The 18687-nt window shown below is 46.5% G+C and overlaps 1 protein-coding gene across 1 annotated transcript in view; it reads left to right on the top strand.

Annotated features, from left to right (window-relative positions):
• Positions 1–18687, top strand: part of LOC119436233 (tyrosine kinase receptor Cad96Ca) — a 100504-nt gene that overhangs the window by 64454 nt on the left and 17363 nt on the right. The window contains exon 3 of the mRNA XM_037703027.2: positions 14011–14162. Coding sequence (XP_037558955.1) covers positions 14011–14162 — 152 coding nt within the window. The remainder of the gene's footprint in view (positions 1–14010; positions 14163–18687) is intronic.

Raw genomic sequence — 18687 nt, 5'->3', positions numbered from 1 at the left:
CTGTTTTTTGCTGCTTGCATGTATAATTGGAAAGGTTTCAATATCCAGCATTGCGCCTTAGTCTTGCCGCGTGGAACGTCAAGCAGTGAATTAATCATACTTATTAGAGGCCCACAGGACATTTATATGTCCCGTGAGCATCTCTGAACTTTGCCTATTGACCTGTTGACATGGCAGAGGCCCGCCATGACAGCAATTCTTTAGTTCCACATCGCACCACTGGAGCACGAGCCATACACTCACCTCGGCGGTGTCTCTAGAAATCTTCGTGGCTTCTGCCTAGGCTCTTCCCGCAGATTCGAGTGTGAAAAAAACAAGTATTCTACCACATCGTCTCAAGCAACTCCTGCTCGCATCTCTGATGTACAGTACGCGTAATTCCGACGGCTCTCTCATCTCCTCAACGTCTGGTTTATCCTTTCCTTGTCAGCACTCACCACTTGGCGAATTAGCGTTTCAGTCTGGACCTTCTATCAGCAATAACAGCTTCGGAGAAATTTCTGCACTGATAGCCCCAGTTAGTTTTCTTTCCGTGTAGCCGCTTTATATATATATATATATATATATACAGGGTGTTTCAGCGAACACTTTCAAAAATTCTTAAAGGTTGCCTGTGGCAGATAGCCTTTATTCTTCCTGAGTTCATGTGCTCGTCTACTCGAAGAGGGGGACATCACTTGCTCAAGAAATTGAAATGCATAATCGAATAATTAACAAAAATTTACTAATTAGGTTTTTAACTAATTACCTGATGGCCCATATTGCATATTGATGACCCAGTTAATTTTGTGCTTCAATGCATAAAGCGACGTTTTGTTAAGAAACTAACTGCAACGCCAATGCATTTCTCCGCAAAGTTCGGGAATTAGTATCTCGAAACTGGTGTCATCCCGAGAATTCGTTCCAAGTGGATCCGCCTTGCGAACTCCACGGCCACAATTTGTAAATTGCAATATGGGCCATCAGGTAATTAGTTAAAAACCTAATCAGTAAATTTTGGTTAATTATTCCATTATGCATTTCAATTTCTTGTGCAAGTAATGTCCGCCTCTTCGAGTAGACCAGCGTATGAACTAGAATCCTGCTATCTGCCACAGGCAACCTTTAAGAGTTTTGGAAAGTGTTCGCTGAAACACCCTGTATATATATATATATATATATATATATATATATATATATATATATATATATATATATGGACAGCATTCTACGGTGTAAAGCCTCCGGTGTAAGTTCTCGGATACGTCTTGAAACATGGCCCATATTTCACTTTGGCTCGAAAAACTATAGGGGTTGTCGACTTTTCTAAGAGAAGCAGCCCGATATCTCATTTCAGGCCTGGTAAGCAATGAAACACCAATAAAGCGGAGGAGCTGATGAGCAAGAAATACAGGGGCGTGCGTAAATACGACTTTGGCGCAAAATTGTGCGCGCCGTAATGTCTAGCGCAGATACAGGAATTTTGACATCCGGTTGCCCGTCACATATGCACATTTCACCTGCCGTACGAATTCCGGAATTGCGAACTCTTCCAGCTGCCTCATATGCTATAAAGTACGTGGTGGCATAAAACAAAACCGGTTAGAATGTCCTTATTATTGCGAGCGAATAGGCGCACCAGCATGTGACGTGCTATTAGAATACGTGCTATTAGACGTGCTATCATACATATTTGTGCGCCTGCGCGTGCAAAATTTGGCCGAATTTGAATCACATTAAGTACGATAATTTTGGTGCAGAAGTATTAAAAGCAGAGTATGAAAAAGAAAACAGAGAAAATGAAGTTCAAGGCATTAAAGACGCTTCTTATCATTCCAGATCATGAATTTGCGTAAAATTTGGCCACATTGCAGACCAGTCTCTGCGGAAGTATTGTAAAACTTCAAAGTTCTCCTGGGCTCGTATTCACAAAAATCCCCTTACGCTAGAATTTTCCACAAGAGCAGATTCCAGCCAGTGCTTATGCTGGACATGCCATTAGCGGAGGCGACCGGGCAAGGGCAAAGAACACTTACGAACGAAGATCTTTGTGAATTCGGACCCTGCCGCGTAGGTGGTACTCTCGGAACCCTTGCGAGGTTCTCTTCCACTCGGGCTTTCTTTGAGACTCTTCAATGAAGAGATTTAATTTTCAGCCGTCTGTGCTTCAGATATTATTTTGATTCTTCTCTGGTCCTCTCTGGTCTCTGGTTGCTCACAGCGATCAGCTTCCAAATTGGAAGCCTTTGTGGTATTTGTTGAACCAAAGTTTTGCTATACAAGTGACCATCTTTGCAACAGTGCGTCAAGCAAATCTTATTCTTTTTTTTTTTTTTGGGGGGGGGGGGGGCACAGCAATCAAACCTTGCTGTAGACAGACTCGGCCGCGTTTTGTATTGGCCCTGAATACAGCGAGACAACAGCTTCAGCCTCTCATATGTAGGAAACATAGCCTTCGCCTGAGCGCTGGTGAAAAGCGGAGAATGAGCTGGTGCCGACTAAGCCAGGGCTAGCGCTCGCTGGTTGTTACACCACGAAATCTCACCACCTAGACAGAACTTGTGGTTGGAAGCCTCACCAGCGGAGCATGAATGATCAAATGAAGACTTGATTAGAATCATTTTTCGCAGTACTCTGATTGAAGGAACGCGTCGGTATTTTACACACCAAATTAGAATGTTGCACTCGAAATCTAAAAATTGATTTTATAAAGAAAACGTTTACCCGCATCCCACCTTAAAACTTGCCGAAGCCCCTTGAACAGATTTCCAGTCACGCTGTTCAATAGCACACAACGTGAGCTAAACGTGCGAATAAATCGAATACTATAGCTTGGCCATTGTACGCGCATGTATGCGCGCGAGAATGGTAGACAGGCACATCTTCCTTAGCTCGCATCACAGCTGACCTTTTTCACAGGATTCCATTCTATTTATTCTTGATGATGAATGTAATGTTTTGTGGCGCAAGGGCCAAGTTTGGCAAAAGAGCGCCAGGCCACTATTTATTCTTGGCTTCATCAAAACTACGGAGGGTCTTAAACTATTTAACAGTACCTGGAAGGATCAGCAGTTTCTGAACATGAAAAGCCTTAGCGCAGAACCAACATTTCAACAATGGCACTTGTCCCCTTCTCGAAACGTTGACTCTGGACTGAGACTTCCCTTCTTCACCTATTGTTGATCAATTCAAATCTCCATTTATCTTTGTCTGGTTTGTATAATCATTGAAAGTGCACTTTCTTTCTTTCTTTCTTTCTTTCTTTCTTTCTTTCTTTCTTTCTTTCTTTCTTTCTTTCTTTCTTTCTTTCTTGCTAATTTGTTATTATTATATTCGTTGCGGTTGCATGACATCGGACTACTCTCATGACTTCCGAATGCTGGATGTTTAGTGCTACTGTATGTGTGCGTGACTTCTTTTTTTTTTCATCGTAATCCGTGATCGTTCGTTTCATTCACACTTTTCACTCTTACTGGGCGGAGTGCACTCGACGGTGCACGCAGACCTCTGGTGCCTTTGTGCAAATAAGTTATCCCTGCCGCCTTCACTTTCTCGCACTGTATACTTACGCTCTTTCATTCGAACAACGATGCCTCTCGCGTTTTATCACCGCATCTGAAATTCCGTTCACTACGCTTTGCTATAGTCTTTGCATTACTTCTTCTTTGTTCTATCTAATGTCTGCACCACGCGAATGATAATGTCTGGAAATTCGATTCAGTCATGCCGCAGCCATTCTCTACTCGCCCCTTCACGCATCCTGCCACATCTGTTGGGGGAAATAATAAGCGTGGTTACCACAACCAAAACGGCATATGTCCTAAGGCACTACGACTCCCGTGTACGGCTTGAGGCCCCAGAGTGTCAGGTTACGCAAGTATTTTCAAGAAATCAATTAAGACAAGCAAGCTGAAGAAAAAAAAAATTCGGCAGAACCCATCTCACGATGACTGTCGATGGTAATGCGCTTAGCATTGAACCAATATAGCGACACAACGTATTGCCGCCATCGAAACGCCTTAAGTATAAGGCGTGTACTGCAGCGGGCTTCTCTCGGGCTTATGACAACTGTGCGCCATCTAGCCTGCACGTGGCCTCCAAAATGCATGGGGCGCCAGTGCATGGCGCTGAGAAGCACATCATGGGGCAGCTGGGCTCCTCTCTCGCGCTTTTTTTTTTCTCGACACGCTGCGCCATCCAGTGGCGCTGCCGACAAGTTCGCGCGTGGCCTCCGAGACGCTGGTAACTGCGTGAACGATGGGAATTGTTCCCTCTCTGGCCGCACACCAAGTGGCACATACTCGGCGACCAAGGTTGGCGAGAGGTTCATTGAAGGGCGGTACATACCCAGTGGATTCATTGCGTAGCTCGCTAAAGCGTTCGCGTGAAAGACACGTTCATTGAAAAGCGGCACACATCCAATGCCTTTGTGGCGCAGCTTGCTAAAGCATCTGGCTGTTGTCCTTGAGTAATCTATGTGAAGTGCGCTCGATTCTGCCAAACACGCGATAAATTTCAATGATTTTCTAATGGTACGTTCAGCTGGTCAAAATGCAGTGGGGTTCCTCGCTGCACCTCAGCTACTGCACGCTGTTTTCCAATTGGTCACATGCGCAAAAAGCATCCTGCGAAAAGGGTTAGCTGTAGAAACTCTATGCCCCCTACGGGAGCAGAGTTGCGCATAGGTCCGCCATCTTGCCCACCGACGCATCCGTGTTAAGCAGAATAACCGCTCCTCTTGAATGCAGGATACGGCGCGGCTCAGCTGCCGAGTGTGCTTGCTCCTTCATTCCGCGAAGGCCAGGTGGCGCGGCGGGCGGCAGCGCACAGTGGCTCGCGACGACGGTGGCGCGGCCAACGTTTATAGATATACTTGTTGGGCGCGGCGGGTGGCAGTGCAGGCCATAGAAACTCTATGGTGCCTCAAAAAGCCTCAAAAAGATGCTTTTTGCGCATGTGACCAGATATAGCGAATAAGGGGGGGGGGGGGGGGGGGCGAGCGGCGCGTTAAATCAGATGCGCAACTCTGCTCCCCAAGAGGAGCATATACAGTTACTCTATTCCCACTGCTCACGCTGCGCCGTCTATCGCCGCTGCAGTAAAGTCCGCGCTCGGTGAGAGTTCGATTCTGTCGAGCATCGGAGAAATTAAAAGGATCTTCTTTTGCCATTATAGAGTGTCACATTCTCAGTGGTAATTACCTAGTTACCGAAGTTGGTGTCAAAGACGTTCATTGAAGAGCGACACACACTTACTGGCACTTACCCAGTGACCCAAGTTGGTATCAAAGAGTGTCATTGAAGAGCCGCACAGACCAAGTGGCACATACACAGTGCTCCAAGTAAGCATGAAAGAAAGCAATTGAAGAGCATTAATACCCAGTCCCGAATCCACACTGACCCTTGCGGTTTCCCTTTATTTTAATAAATGTTTTCTCTGTCTTTCATGTCGGCGTCAAAGAGGTTCGTTGAAGAGTTGCACAAAGGTACACAGTGCCAGATACCCAGTGATCTAAGTTGGTGCGAGGTTGCTTTAGAACCCTGTTCCCTCAGGACACTAACCCGACGCGCTACCCATTCGACCATGGACTACCCAGAAACCCAGGTTAGCGAAAAAACGGTTAGAGACGTAGATAAATTGCTAGATAGATAGATCTATCTTAGCCCCCGAACGTGTGTAAGGTGCCCGAAGAATGCTAATCGCATTACAAGAGAGGCCTGCAAAGAACAAAGCGCCGCTGACGGCAGAACACGCTAACCTACGCACTTCCCGATAGCCTGATGAATTAAGTACCAATGAGCCTCACCTTCAGCGCCTTCTTGCAAAGGCTGGTATCCAGGCCAAAGCGGGCAAGTTCAACAGTCTCCTGAGCCATTTTGGGCGGAGCGCCAGAAGTACGAGAATATTTTACGACCCGGTGCCACTCCGTCCAGGCGAGATAAAAGGGATGAGGGAGTTTCCTGAATCGGCACTTACGGCCGTGCAAGGGGATCCCCGCTTGCGCAAGAACAGGAACGTCGGTGCAAAGATACCGCGAACAACTGAGCCATGAAAGATCGATTCATATCGGTGCAAATTACTGTGTCAGGTCGGGCATGCCGGCGCTCACTTGCTCGTCCGTAACTATAGTATTTCTTCCTCGCGTTCAGCTGTACCTTCTAGGGCGAAAATATACTTGAACTTCAGTCTAAAATGTTTTTGTGCATGGTCTATTTATTGAAGCGTTTTGCGAAGACTGGCATATCGGTGATAATTTGTCCCAAATATTAGCAAAACAAGACGTGCTGTTTCAACAACACAAGATGACGTGCTTTTTGAAATCATGCAGGAGTTTGATTTGGGCGAGTTGGTTCGTAGTTGGAATGCAGTGCAAAGAAGACAGAAGACAAAGAAGACTTGCATTACTGCATCCACTTGATTATTAATGTGCCTAATGTCAACATTGTTTGATACATTGAAGAAGGGAAAAAATGGACGATTCTCCGCACCATGCATGGTGCAGAATGGCGGCTTCAGCTGAGGCTGCTTTGTTCTACGGCTATGCAGCTTCATTGGCTATGCACGCAGCTGTCCTGCTCACGTATACTCTAAACGCCGATCATTTTGTGCAGAGCCCGACCCCAACGCGTCAGTAGGTACACCTTTCGCAAATAAGATTGGGAAAGCGATTTCCTCATTTTGTGTCGGCGATATTCATGGAGCGGCGACCACTGTCGACAATGCAACGAGCTCGACGGTGTGCTTACTGAGGGTCACGTTATGCCTTGAAGATTCCAATGTCGACTAGGGTATTCCATGCGCTTTTTTATGGCATATCGTAGCAGTAACGACTGGTGAAGGCGGCGCCATATGTGCAGTGTGAGAACAGCAGTTCGTACAATGAAGAAGTAATCCGTACGCATTATGCGGACTTTATAGTGTTCTTTATAGGTTCAGATGCGTGCAAGTAACAATTCTCATCAGACAATTTCAATTTACGACATTCAATCTGTTTCCCGCGTTGGTTATTTGCCCACAGGTATTAAGACCTCCGACGGCAGGAACGCGCGCATTTTGTATTTGCCAACTTGCTACTCTTCATTTACAAAGCACGGTCTTCAGCAGTTGGGCACCGACTCAGCAGTTGGCTTTTCTGGTACTTGCATTTGTGGCTGCATGAGTCTACGTGAGCACTTCAAATCCTGTTTTTATGTCTAACTTCAGAGGAATTTCAGATTGCGTGGGGCCCTATATGCAGTGCCGTGAAACCTCAGAATTATCAGTTCAATAATCTTTTACATATGAGAATAGCGCCATACAAGTGTGGAAGTTCATATGCCACCAACAAGCAGGCACAGACACATCTGGTTTCTATAGATCGGGAGCATTGTTGTGGCTTTGTGTTTACTTTCCTGGCACATCCGCTCTTTAACAGGATGAGTTTCTACTATTCACGACTAAAATCTCAAGATATACTGCACAGCGAAGTTTAGCCGATGTATAATTTTCGAGAAGTGATGCTGTACTTGGTGGTAATTTTCTGCGATTTATTCGAATGGAAATGTTGCACATGAGAAAAGTTCATAAATTTATATAAGAAAGCCGAACAAAACATTATTCCGCCCAAATAATTTCTTTGAATACACTGGTATGGTTCATAAACGGCACATATACCGAGCAAATACAAGATAAGGCCGACCTGGACAGTACTTGTGTAACTATACACTGTATATGGTTGGCAACACACGCAGTTCACTGTTGGCGTTGAACAACTGGAGATACATCGCGCAAATGCAGGCGTGGTGTTAGTGTTTCACTCATTACTTTCTCTCAACGAAAGTGGCACAAAACAACATTATTTATTCAACTTAAATGTCACTCCGATCACTTTGTCCGAAAACACTCATAATGAGTCTTGTGTTTGACGCGTTCTGCACCTGAACAAAGGCAGAACGCGTGAAAGAAAAAAAAAAAAACCCGCACGATTCCAGCAGCTACAGAAAGTGTTCTGCAGCCTTGTATTCTGAAACATGTTATGGTAACATGTTCAGCATACCCCAATCGTGCCATAATGTGTTTTTCTTTTTCAAGAACGCTGCAAATCGCGCTCATGGCAATTGTCATGATGATTTCGTGACTGCATTTCTGGTTTAATATCTTACCTGCAGGTGTGTAGCGTTTTCGGGTATACATTCAGCTTTTCAATCCTCTGTAGTTTTCTCCTTTCATTGATATACGCCACCTATACTATCTTTTAACCTCGCGCACAAGTGACCGCCATCGCCATTTTAGAGAGAAACTATTGCTGCGGTCAAGTTCGGAAAGGTGAACTTTTCTCTTGCAGTCTTGTAAAAGTTGAATCTATTCCGGGCCTTGAATTGCAATAAAGATCTAACATCATTATTTTGCAGTTCTGTGACTTCCGGGAGGCTCATTCAATTTTCAAATCTAATTCCTTCCATTTTACAGAACCATGAAGCAAAGATGGCTCATCCGCGGCGCCTGAATGTTTACTTCATCGCCCATTTGTGCTTTTAAATGTGCAGGTCATTTCTTGTAATGCCACGCCAACCCAGCACACGCCTGTCTTGAGAATGGGAAATAGCCAGAGCCTTCATAGCTGCGGTTCGTCGACTAGAGCACAAATTCCTGCAATGCATGAAGGAGTCTTGCAAAACGGCACATTGGCGTAAAGACCCTCGTTCGCGAGAACCACGTGTAATCAACACTTTCGATGATGTGAATGATTAAGACAACGCCCGTGCCAAATACGGTAGCGCCCGAATTTCCCCCCAGTCTGTAGGAACGGCGTCACAAAGGAAGGTGTTGTCTGCTTAGAGCAGGCATTCTCCAAGTGGGACTAATGATGCTGGCATCTAGCTCTTTGAAAGCTGCCCAGCGATCCTGAGAGCGTATCGCTGAGACAACATCCGGGTTATTGTGTTAGTGTTTCGCGAGACTAATTTCGGGTGTAGCTTAAAAGTGTCGGTATGTGTTTAGATTCCGCAGTAAACGACCGGACCATCAGATTTTATCTTAACAGAGCTGCATTCAGTTGATTTTCAGAGACAGCAAGGTTTACCTGGTGACTTATTTGCCAGGAAAAAATATCGGTTATAGGAATCAGCCATTTTACGAGAACACTTAACAGCTACTTAAAGCAAAAAGGGCAACAGAACAACACCACTTGAAGTCCCATTACAGAGTTTAGCTTATCATTTTCAGATCATGTTACTGTATGGCATTTGACAGTATATGCAGCCCTAACAACATGTCTTGTGCAAGGTGACCTGAAGAAATTAGCACGGAATCAGCGAAGCAGTCCTTAAAAATATAGGTCTACATTACATTTTGTACACTAACAGAGAATACTGAAAGTTTGCGCTGCTTCTATTTAACTGATTAACTAAACATGGATGATAACAAAATTGTTTACGATTACAATGTTCAGTGTAACATGTATTACAAGCAAGATAACTGCTGACACCCTTTTGATTTTTAATGTACGGCCATTAGTGCCACTTACCTGAGCAAAATATTTTAATTGGTACCGTTCGCACGCTTGGTTGCCATAAACTGACTTAAAGTCACCGCAGCTAGAAATACGTACCATCATCTCTCTTTGGCCACTAAGCCACCATCGCAAGGGCTTTTTAAGCGGGATGTGTTAGCTAGACAAAATAAACTGGTAAAGATATTTCAAAGTTGTCTTGTGGGTTAACTATGACGCTGTGCTTAAGTGTCTGGAGTTTGAAGAATGAAGGTCTCTGTAAAATGTTTTTCCGAGTTGAGGCGATCTTTAGATGCTGTATAAATACTTATAGGCGCAGTTTAGATTTATCTTGAAACTGCAGCGCGCACACAAGAAACGCGGACAATACGGCGAAGGTGACAGCAGCGCGCACACAAGCGTTTCTTGTGTGCGCGCTGCAGTTTCGAGATGAATAGCTACCAACTCGCCCAACTTTCAGTACTTTTGCAGTTTGGATTATTTATCAGGGTGTTTTAACGTAGCCTTGATGTACCTTGAGGTGTTTTGCGCAGTGCGCAATAGACGCTGGAGACAGTTGCGAACTGTGGTACTGCGCAATTTGACTAACTATATATTATGTTGCACTGTTAGATGTGTTGGATGAAGTCCTACGTATTGACACGTGCATATTTTTTATCTTTTCCTCGTGACCGTATTTCACCGGTTAACCATTCATCTCTCGGCGCAAGAGGCGCCAACATGTATAGAAGCTCTCGTGAATGTTGTCGCTAATTCTACATATATAGAGAGAATAGGGAGTTTTAGTATAGCGTAAAACGCTTACGTTAGTGTTAGCGTGCGACGCAACGCTAACGCAAAGAAAGGCTGCACGGCGCGGTACAAGGTAGTGTTTTAGAATAGCGGAACGGAGCAAAACGCTAACGCTAAAGCAAATAGTCTTGGGCGCCATCTCGAGGCGGATACAGCGTGAGCAAACATGAGCAAACCCTCTCGTTAGGCCTACTCCGCCGCTAATCGGGAACGTATATCGAAAACAACGTCCATTTGTCACCTGTACGCTGCTGTCGAAGCATCTTCGCACAAATATAAAGCAAACACGAGCATTAGTGGGGAACGACTGAGCCGAACAGTGCAGGCCGACGACTCGATAGATCCGAAGTGGACGGCTCTCGCTTCAACAGGCGCCGCCATCTTTCCCTACGTACGGAATACCTTGCGTGCGTTGGCGTTGGACGCTATATTCCGGAAATAGCGTACGTACGTAAGAGTTCTGGCTACGTTTACGTTATGCGCATGCGCAGTTTGCAGCACGCAACGCTAACGCTAACACCTAATCCTTGCGTTTGCTGTCTTCCGCTATACTAAAACTCCCTAATCTTGTCGAACCAGATTGCGTGCACGACGATAATAACATTCTGGAACGCATAATTCCACTGGAGTGTACGTGAGTCATGCATAAGTAGACGACGCATTCGACCCGTAGATCAGATTTCGACGACCGACGACTGTGCTCGCCGCTATAGTTGTGCTTTGAGTGTCACTTTTCTTTTTTCTGGGCGCAAGTTCGCCCAATAAATAGTTAGATTCTTAACTTACAGTTTTGGCCGTTCCTTGTTCTTCACCGTCAACAGCGTGCCAGGGGCAGTGTAATTAGACAAAGCAGCCGATGACTAAATTTTGCAACATAGATTCAAGCATGGTCGCAATACGTGCAGTGCTCTGTGTCCAAGCATGGTGGTGGTGGTGTTGCAGCAGGCGGAGTTAGTCTGGCATACATAGCCGACAGTTGTTCCGCCTGAGCCTCCTAGGAGTTGTGTTCAGGGGTGTGTCACCAGGTGTCGAGGTGTCCAAGCGCTGACATCTGCACCGCAACATTTATAATGTGAATTGCTCCATGATCTACCCGATTTGGCGTTTCATATAAGAACGTGCCTGTACAAGCCACTGTTCGCGCGCGCTAATAGCATGTGAAATAAAAAAAAATAAGTAACGGCATCGGTTCATGTGAAAATCATATGGAAACATGAATCATTGTCCATCATACGCTGACTCAAGACTCGTACCACATGTAAGCAGCTCGATGCCATTCGAGTCTACCGAACCGTTTATATCGTTCTTGCTCCTCTCTGCGTCGCCCGAACTTTCAAATGAAGCTAATAATCGTGATACTGCGGGCTGAAACAAAAAAGTCGCAGTTTCGCCCGAAAGGCGAAGCATCAATTGCGGTAGCAGATTAGTGAGAGCTATACGCAGCAGGGATAGTAGTTTTATCGGCTGCATAAACTCGAACACATTCGCTTACTAACTGAATTAACAAGCATGGTGTCAGCGCGCACAAGCAAACATGAATAGATCACACTCGATGACCGCAGTCAACCACTATAAAAACGCTGGTGTGAGCAAGCGCGGCGGAAGCAGCGAGCGAAGGTTCCTGCGGTCTATCGCTTCAACGGAAACTGAGCGGTGAAAGCACAGCGCACACAAAGGTCAGAGCCGTGTGGAGATCGTTTTCAAGATACGGTGCGCGCGACAGCCCGTACCGACGTCGAGTACAAGTGAGCAGCTGTTAGCAGAGTAGAAGCTGCCCCCCCTCCCTCCCGCGCTGCCTTCCCGCTTTCCTCCTTTCGCGTGGGAGATTGAGTCGCCAGTTCCCCTTGCGCCCGGTCGCAAGTTACGCATTTGGTGCCGCAGCTAAACGTCGCCTCCCCTCCCTCCCTCCCCTCCCTCCCACGGTCCTTCGCACGACGGAATACGTCGCGTTTGCTATCCGCCGTGCGTTCGCTCTCCGTGAAAGCGCGCGTCCCTCGCGCGCTTTCACTCGCACATACAGCATACAGCGCGCGGGGACGATTTTATCGCCCTTGGACTTTATACATAACCTCACGGCGACGGAAAGACCTCTAACAGAGGAAATTATTTTAGAATGCCGACATCACAAGCCATCGCAGCGGAGGGTGACGAGGGCACTGCTGCAGTTTTTAAGGGCAACAGACTTGGCCAAGCGGCTGTAGCCCGGACAGATGTTTATAGTGCTGCAAGTGCAACTGTGCTGTGCCACCTGTGACCGATTGTGATTGTGTATCTGTGCTCCTTTCTTTATCTCTACCTTCCTGTCACTTTACCTCCCCCTCCCCTCTCTCCCCAGCGTAGCGTAGCAAACCGGATCTTCCCATCTGGTTAACCTCCCTGCCTTTCCCCTTTCTTCTGTCTCTCTCTCTGTCTCTCTCACGGCGACGGCAACGATGACGGTGACACCGACGGCAGAAATCCGCTTGGAGTGTCCATATAATTGCTATCGTCATAAAACAAATCTTCTGCAAAACTGCACCAACAGACGCCACACGCAAACCAACAGACTGGCGGTGCGGGACGGGGAGCGGCAACTTGCGGCGCTGGGCGCAGCAACGGCCGTGTCGCGACCATTGGCAGCGCAGCCGTGAAGCTGGCTTTATTGCAAGGATGAATGCTTTTAACGCACGTGTTCACGTTTCGGTGAATAGGGGTGCGAGTGGCGCGTGCAAAGGCACACGCAACTGTGCTCCCCAACGGGAGCATATACGATAATTCCTACGTGCGACTGCCTGTGCCGTGTACTGACGTATGTTACAAACACCCATACCGCCTGAAATGCCGGAGGCCTGTATCGCTTGTAACGTTTCGGTGGCATTTCGCCCTCGTATACTGTTTTCGCAGTATAACTACCAGTGATGCTACCGTTGCATCCTGTGGCGAAAAGAAACCGCCAAAGACTGCAGCGACAGCTATAGAAGCTTCTGCAAAGGTTACACAAAGTGTAAACATAACATCTTATTATTTGCCATTGAATTGCCTTCATAAAAAATGTTTAACTAAAGAAGTAACGCTGTAAATGAAAGTAATGCAAAACATATTTTCCGCCATGAATGTTGTCTTATCAGCAACTAAATGAGTTGACAATGAAACTAAAAAAAACCTTGTACACCAATTAGAGCTATGTATAATAAAGTAGTAGTAGCATTTGCCTTCATGCGATACTTATGCAACTATACATGGCCGTTTGTTCACCAGTTCGTAAAGAAAAGTATGTTAGGCAGAACGAGTGAGATCTGAAGGTGACAGCTTGAGGGAAGCCCCACGTAATATTTGATAAATGCGTCTCCACAAGTGTTTCGATGTGGTGACGCCCTATTACGTGGCTTGGGGACAGCTGATTCTTAAGGGGGCACTGAAGAGAAAAATCATTTTACTTGTACTAGTCGATCACCCTTCTGCAAATACCGAACAGCCGCTCTTACCGTGAGGAGAAGCTTGTTAAGCCAGAAAAGACACTAAACGAAAGGCGGGTCGTGACGCTGCTGCCTTGATGTCCCCTCCTGTGGTGCGTCGTCCATTCTGAACATGGTCGCCCGGCCGGTCAGATCTTGGGCGTGCGCATGAATACATGTATCTTAAACACGGTTTTACACCTATGGGATAAGCCGAATCTTCGTGCTTCTACGAAAACGGTGCTCATAGCAGTTCTGCTATGCTAGAATTGATCGAATTCAGCCTATACAGCGGGTTCATTTCTGTTCGCGCAGGAAGTCGAGTGATGACGGTGCGGACACGAGACGAAGACCATGACGTGATCGAGTACGGCATCGAGCCCGCAGTCTTCCTGGACGGATCCAGCTACTTTCGCATCAATAAACGTTCTGGAGAAGTCTTCCTCACGAGGTCACTCGTTGGCCAGGTGGGCATTTTTTTCCCCTTCCATTCTTTGGCGTTTTCAATGTTCACTATAGGAAAATCTGCAAGTCTTCGAAGGAGCCTCCACAAACTGCTGCTGTCAAGTCAAACTTGTAGCCTTGGCGAAGGAAGCAATTTCACTCAAACGTTTCTTCGTTTGGTTTGGTACTTCGTATGCTTGAGGTTGGCAATACTTTTGTGCTTCGTTGAATATGCCACGTTTGCTACGGTGACGGACATAAGGTAGGATACACTGAAGGGCCATCAATAGCCCCTAAAATTGCAGGTTCGTGAAAAGATCGTGACCACAATTTTGTTCTTATTTTTCTGTATAATGTAATGTGACAAGTAGTACTCGGAGCCACTTGAAGGTGTCTCCTTTAAATTCACAACAACAACAACAACACCATAATAATAATAATAATAATAATAATAATAATAATAATAATAATAATAATAATAATAATAATAATAATAATAATAATAATAATAATAATAATAATAATATAAAGAGATTACTTCCGCTTTTCACGTGTGAGCGGAGCAGCTACATGATGTGTTTGTTGCCACTAAAACATATTTTTAAGCTTTTTCTTTTACCTATACTTCACCAACTTTGGATTGTTGGTATTTCTCGCTCTATAGACGGAGAGGGTAATAGGATGTATGGAGCAGGAAAGTAGAAGACTAGAGTAGGAAATGGCTGGTGCAGTAGCGGAGAAGGCGCGTGCGCGATGCGTCACCTAGATAATGAAGGAGCGATGAAAGAAAGGCGCGCAAAATACAGATGAGTGCCATGGCGTCATTGCCAATACGTGCCCACAGGTGCGCCGGATTTGCGTTTAAAAATCTTTCGTGCCTTGGCAAAGCGTCATGACGTCATCGCCAAAACCTGTACAGGACGTGAATAAGGCGGGCTTCGGATCGCGTTTCAAGTATGTCAACACTAGACGCTCCCGCGTCTTAAAGTGAACAGATATAACGTTGCGGCTGGTGTGCGTCAGTAGATTTGTCCATAAGGTTTGCGTGGATCACAGGATGGCATGTAGATAGGCAGCAGGGTCACACAAGAAATCTATCGATAATATTGACAGTTATTTTACGATGATATCAAGCAAAATTTTTTTTTTTGAAAATTAGTACCCGACCTTTATGCAGAAAGGAGACCTTAAATATAATGGGCTTAAACTTGCCGTGTACCTGCAGAGTGGGCTCAATTTTGACCACTTTAAAGTGCCACTTTAAAGGTTGTGACCACTTTAAAGGTTCTTTAAAGTGCACCCAAAGCGCGATGTACGATGTACGGGTGTTTTTGCATTCCCCCCCTATCGCAATGCCGCCACCGGAAATATAACCCCCGATCGTGCTGATCAGCAGAACTTTGTAGCAGCTCAGCAACCGCGGTAGATGGAGGAAAGGCGCCTTAAGGCTAAGGGTAAATGCAACGATCTTCACAGACATTTTACGTTTTTCAAGTCGCAACTGTTTTACAGGACGTGCCTTATCGTTGTTGTCCACGTAAGCACTGTGGAACTGTTTTGGCCTGCGCAGGATATCGTACGATAGTCAAAGAGAGAGAAAGCAAACTAAAAAGATCAGGGCCCGTTTTATGTATAGCGAATCTCTCAATTTTCTGTCCTTTTCTTGCGCTTCGTCGTTGCTTCGCACAAAGCCAAGCCCGCACTATCGCAGAGATCGGCCACTCAGCGGGACAAATTAAAATAAATGTTAGAATTGGACTAAAAGAATCCTTACGTGATAGGGTCCCTGGGCGAAAAATATTTTTACGCTATAACTCTTTTTGGAGAGCAGGTGCCAGGCGATGGTAATAGAAGAATCTTTGTTAATTCGGCCCGTCATACCTAAAAGCGTTCTCACATTGGCCAGAAATCGAGCGCGCTCAATCAGCCGGGGTAGGATCACAACGTCATCGCTTCCGGGCAATGGCCAAACCAATACCAGACGGCCGTTACGTAAGACGGCCCAAACTCACAAATCTTTTCTTTCGTATAAGTACTGCTTGCCATTGTCTGATCGCTTTTGCTAATGCAATATTTCCATTGTGATTGGCCGCCGCCTGTTTTTACGGACCGCTCTAGTGTACGAACTACGAAGTACTTTTTTAAAGCGGGATCAGAGTTCTAGCCTGCCTACTCGAGGAGCTGTGTCAGCTGAGGTGAGTGAAATATATGCGTGCTGGCTTCTTCTGGAAAATACAAGCCATATTTAGAAGCATATCGCTACAGGGCGTTCAGTGCAAACATCTTCCGTAAAGCAAGGGACACTACACGCACTGTATCTATCGGACGCAAGAAATAACTTGGCGTTCTCGAAGCCCTTATTTCACCGGCGGAGTGGTTGCGGCAAGGTTCTAAGAAAAAATATACACCCGGGAACACATAAATTATAGGATAAAAAAAAAAAGAAAACACGCAGGGCCTAAACGTCTCGCTGGCTCAACCACTCGCATGTCACAACGTCTCCGCGCGTGTACTTCGCTTCTGCTGCTCTGGAGGCCCATCGGCATGCCAGAACCAATATTCATATAGGCTGTGCTTCTGCACCTAGTAAGGTCAAATACTCGACGCGCGTTCAAGGGGGTGTAGATCACGCAGGTCGCCTTCTCGTCTGGCCGCTCTGCTTGGTTTAGAACAAATTTTGCGAAAACGAAGAAGCCTGGTAGGTCGCAACCAGACACCGCGAGTGCCTCGCCTGTCATCGCAAACAAACACAGGCCTACGCTTCCTTCGACGCAAGGCACAAAGCGAGCAACGGATGGGCGCGCGTGCCACAGCCATTGAACAATGCGCCACTCCATACGCAGCCACCAAGTCCGGTGGCAGCAGCCTCTCTTCTATTTTGATTTGGACTGACGGCCGGACGAGATGAATGCGTGCGCGACCCGCTTCCGCGAGTGGAGGCCTTACGCAGTCAGCGAGTCGTGACATTTGATCCGCGCAGGGGCCCCGACAAAGCAGCGCCCCACTTTGCGGCGCTGAATATGCAAGCGCCCTGCCTATTCACCGTGAACTTGGGCGGTCATCTTTCGCGAGTTCTTTCTTTTATTTGTTGTCTCTTTTTTCCCCTAGCGCATCGCTTCTGCAGGAAGTGCGACCTTCTTGCCTTTCTTTTAGCGCAATAACCAGGGCGTGTATTTGTGTATACGCTGCGTCTTCCATGCCCCTACACTTGTTATTATGATTGTTCTTTTTGCCATACCAAAAAAAAAAAAAAGGAATAAAAGACAGACTGAAAGGCAAGTGCTGTTGCTCGGCTGTATTAATGGCGCTACATTTTCGTGTTCCGTGTTAAGCGCCACGCGCTCTATGGATCTGAACTAGTTAATGCTGCTGGAACTGAACGTATACCGTTTGACCAACGAAGCCAGCACGGAAACTTTTATGAGGTGATAAAAAAAATGACTAAAAAATGCGCAAATATGTGTTTACTTGCTATAAGCTCGGCAATGTATTGGTGAAGTTCTTAAATCTAAGCGCAGTGTCGATGTTCTATATCAGGGCAGCTTCAGAAGGAAAGAGAGAGAAAGACATAACTGTTTTCCGCTGAAAGGCGTCTGTCTATGCTTCCGCTTGGCAAAGAACCTCGCACGCGAGCAAAGCGTCAAAGCAACGAGAGGAAATAAAAGCAGCAAAAAAAAAAAAAAAAAAGAAACACATGGCGCAGCATGCGGCCGCAACCGGCATAACCTCTTCGCTCCGTCTTTCATGAGTTCCTCAACGCGAGCGCGTCCTGTCAGTGCGAGCTGTTCGCGCGCTGCTGCCAGCAGCGGCGGCAGCCAGCACATGCCGGCGCGTATCTGCAGCTGCCATTATGGAAAATGACTGGTTAGTGCGGACTGTTCGGATTGCGGGGCAGCCGAGCCGGAAACGGGCCGGTCTCCACCGTTCGCGCTGCGTTGCCCCCTCCCCCAGCACCCCTTGAGCTCTCCTCCTTTACAGCTCCTCAACTCCCGCGCCGTCTCGCTGAAGGCTCGATACGGCAACCCAGCGTCGCAGCATACATCAGCGCGGCGAGGTCCCTTTTGTCCTCTTTCACCTTTCGTCATTGTTTTCGTTTTTGCTTTTTTTTTTCTATCCTGTATCGTAACTTCTTCGCCCCCGCCTTTGTAGGCCCACGTGCTGAGAGCTTCGAATCTTCGCTTAAGGTCACTAATGTCGCATACTGTCCTAAAGACTCCACTGCATCGCGCGATGGCGTGCGACGATGCTGCAGATTTTGAGGGCCTCGACGGCGCATGATGCGAGGTTATGCAGTGAGTCGTTTGCGGGGAGCAGCCGGCTCCTTTTCAAGACGAAGGAAGCAGGCAGGTTTCTCTCCGAAGCGTGAGCGACGTCGAGAGGCTCATAAAGATCTGTGCTTGAGGCAAACATTACCCCTTTCCAGTGTGTGCAGCTGCCAGCGGTGGTGTTCGCTGTTATTTTCACTTTTCTACGTAGGTCTAAAGCTGGCGAGAAGCAACCTGGCCGGATACCTTAAATATGTATTTTCGATTGCCGCGAAGGCTGGAA

This window comes from Dermacentor silvarum, chromosome 1 (assembly GCF_013339745.2).
Source record: "Dermacentor silvarum isolate Dsil-2018 chromosome 1, BIME_Dsil_1.4, whole genome shotgun sequence".
Lineage (NCBI taxonomy): Eukaryota > Metazoa > Arthropoda > Arachnida > Ixodida > Ixodidae > Dermacentor > Dermacentor silvarum.
Note: the sequence above shows the minus strand (reverse complement) of the source record. Positions and strands in the feature narration are given on the sequence as shown.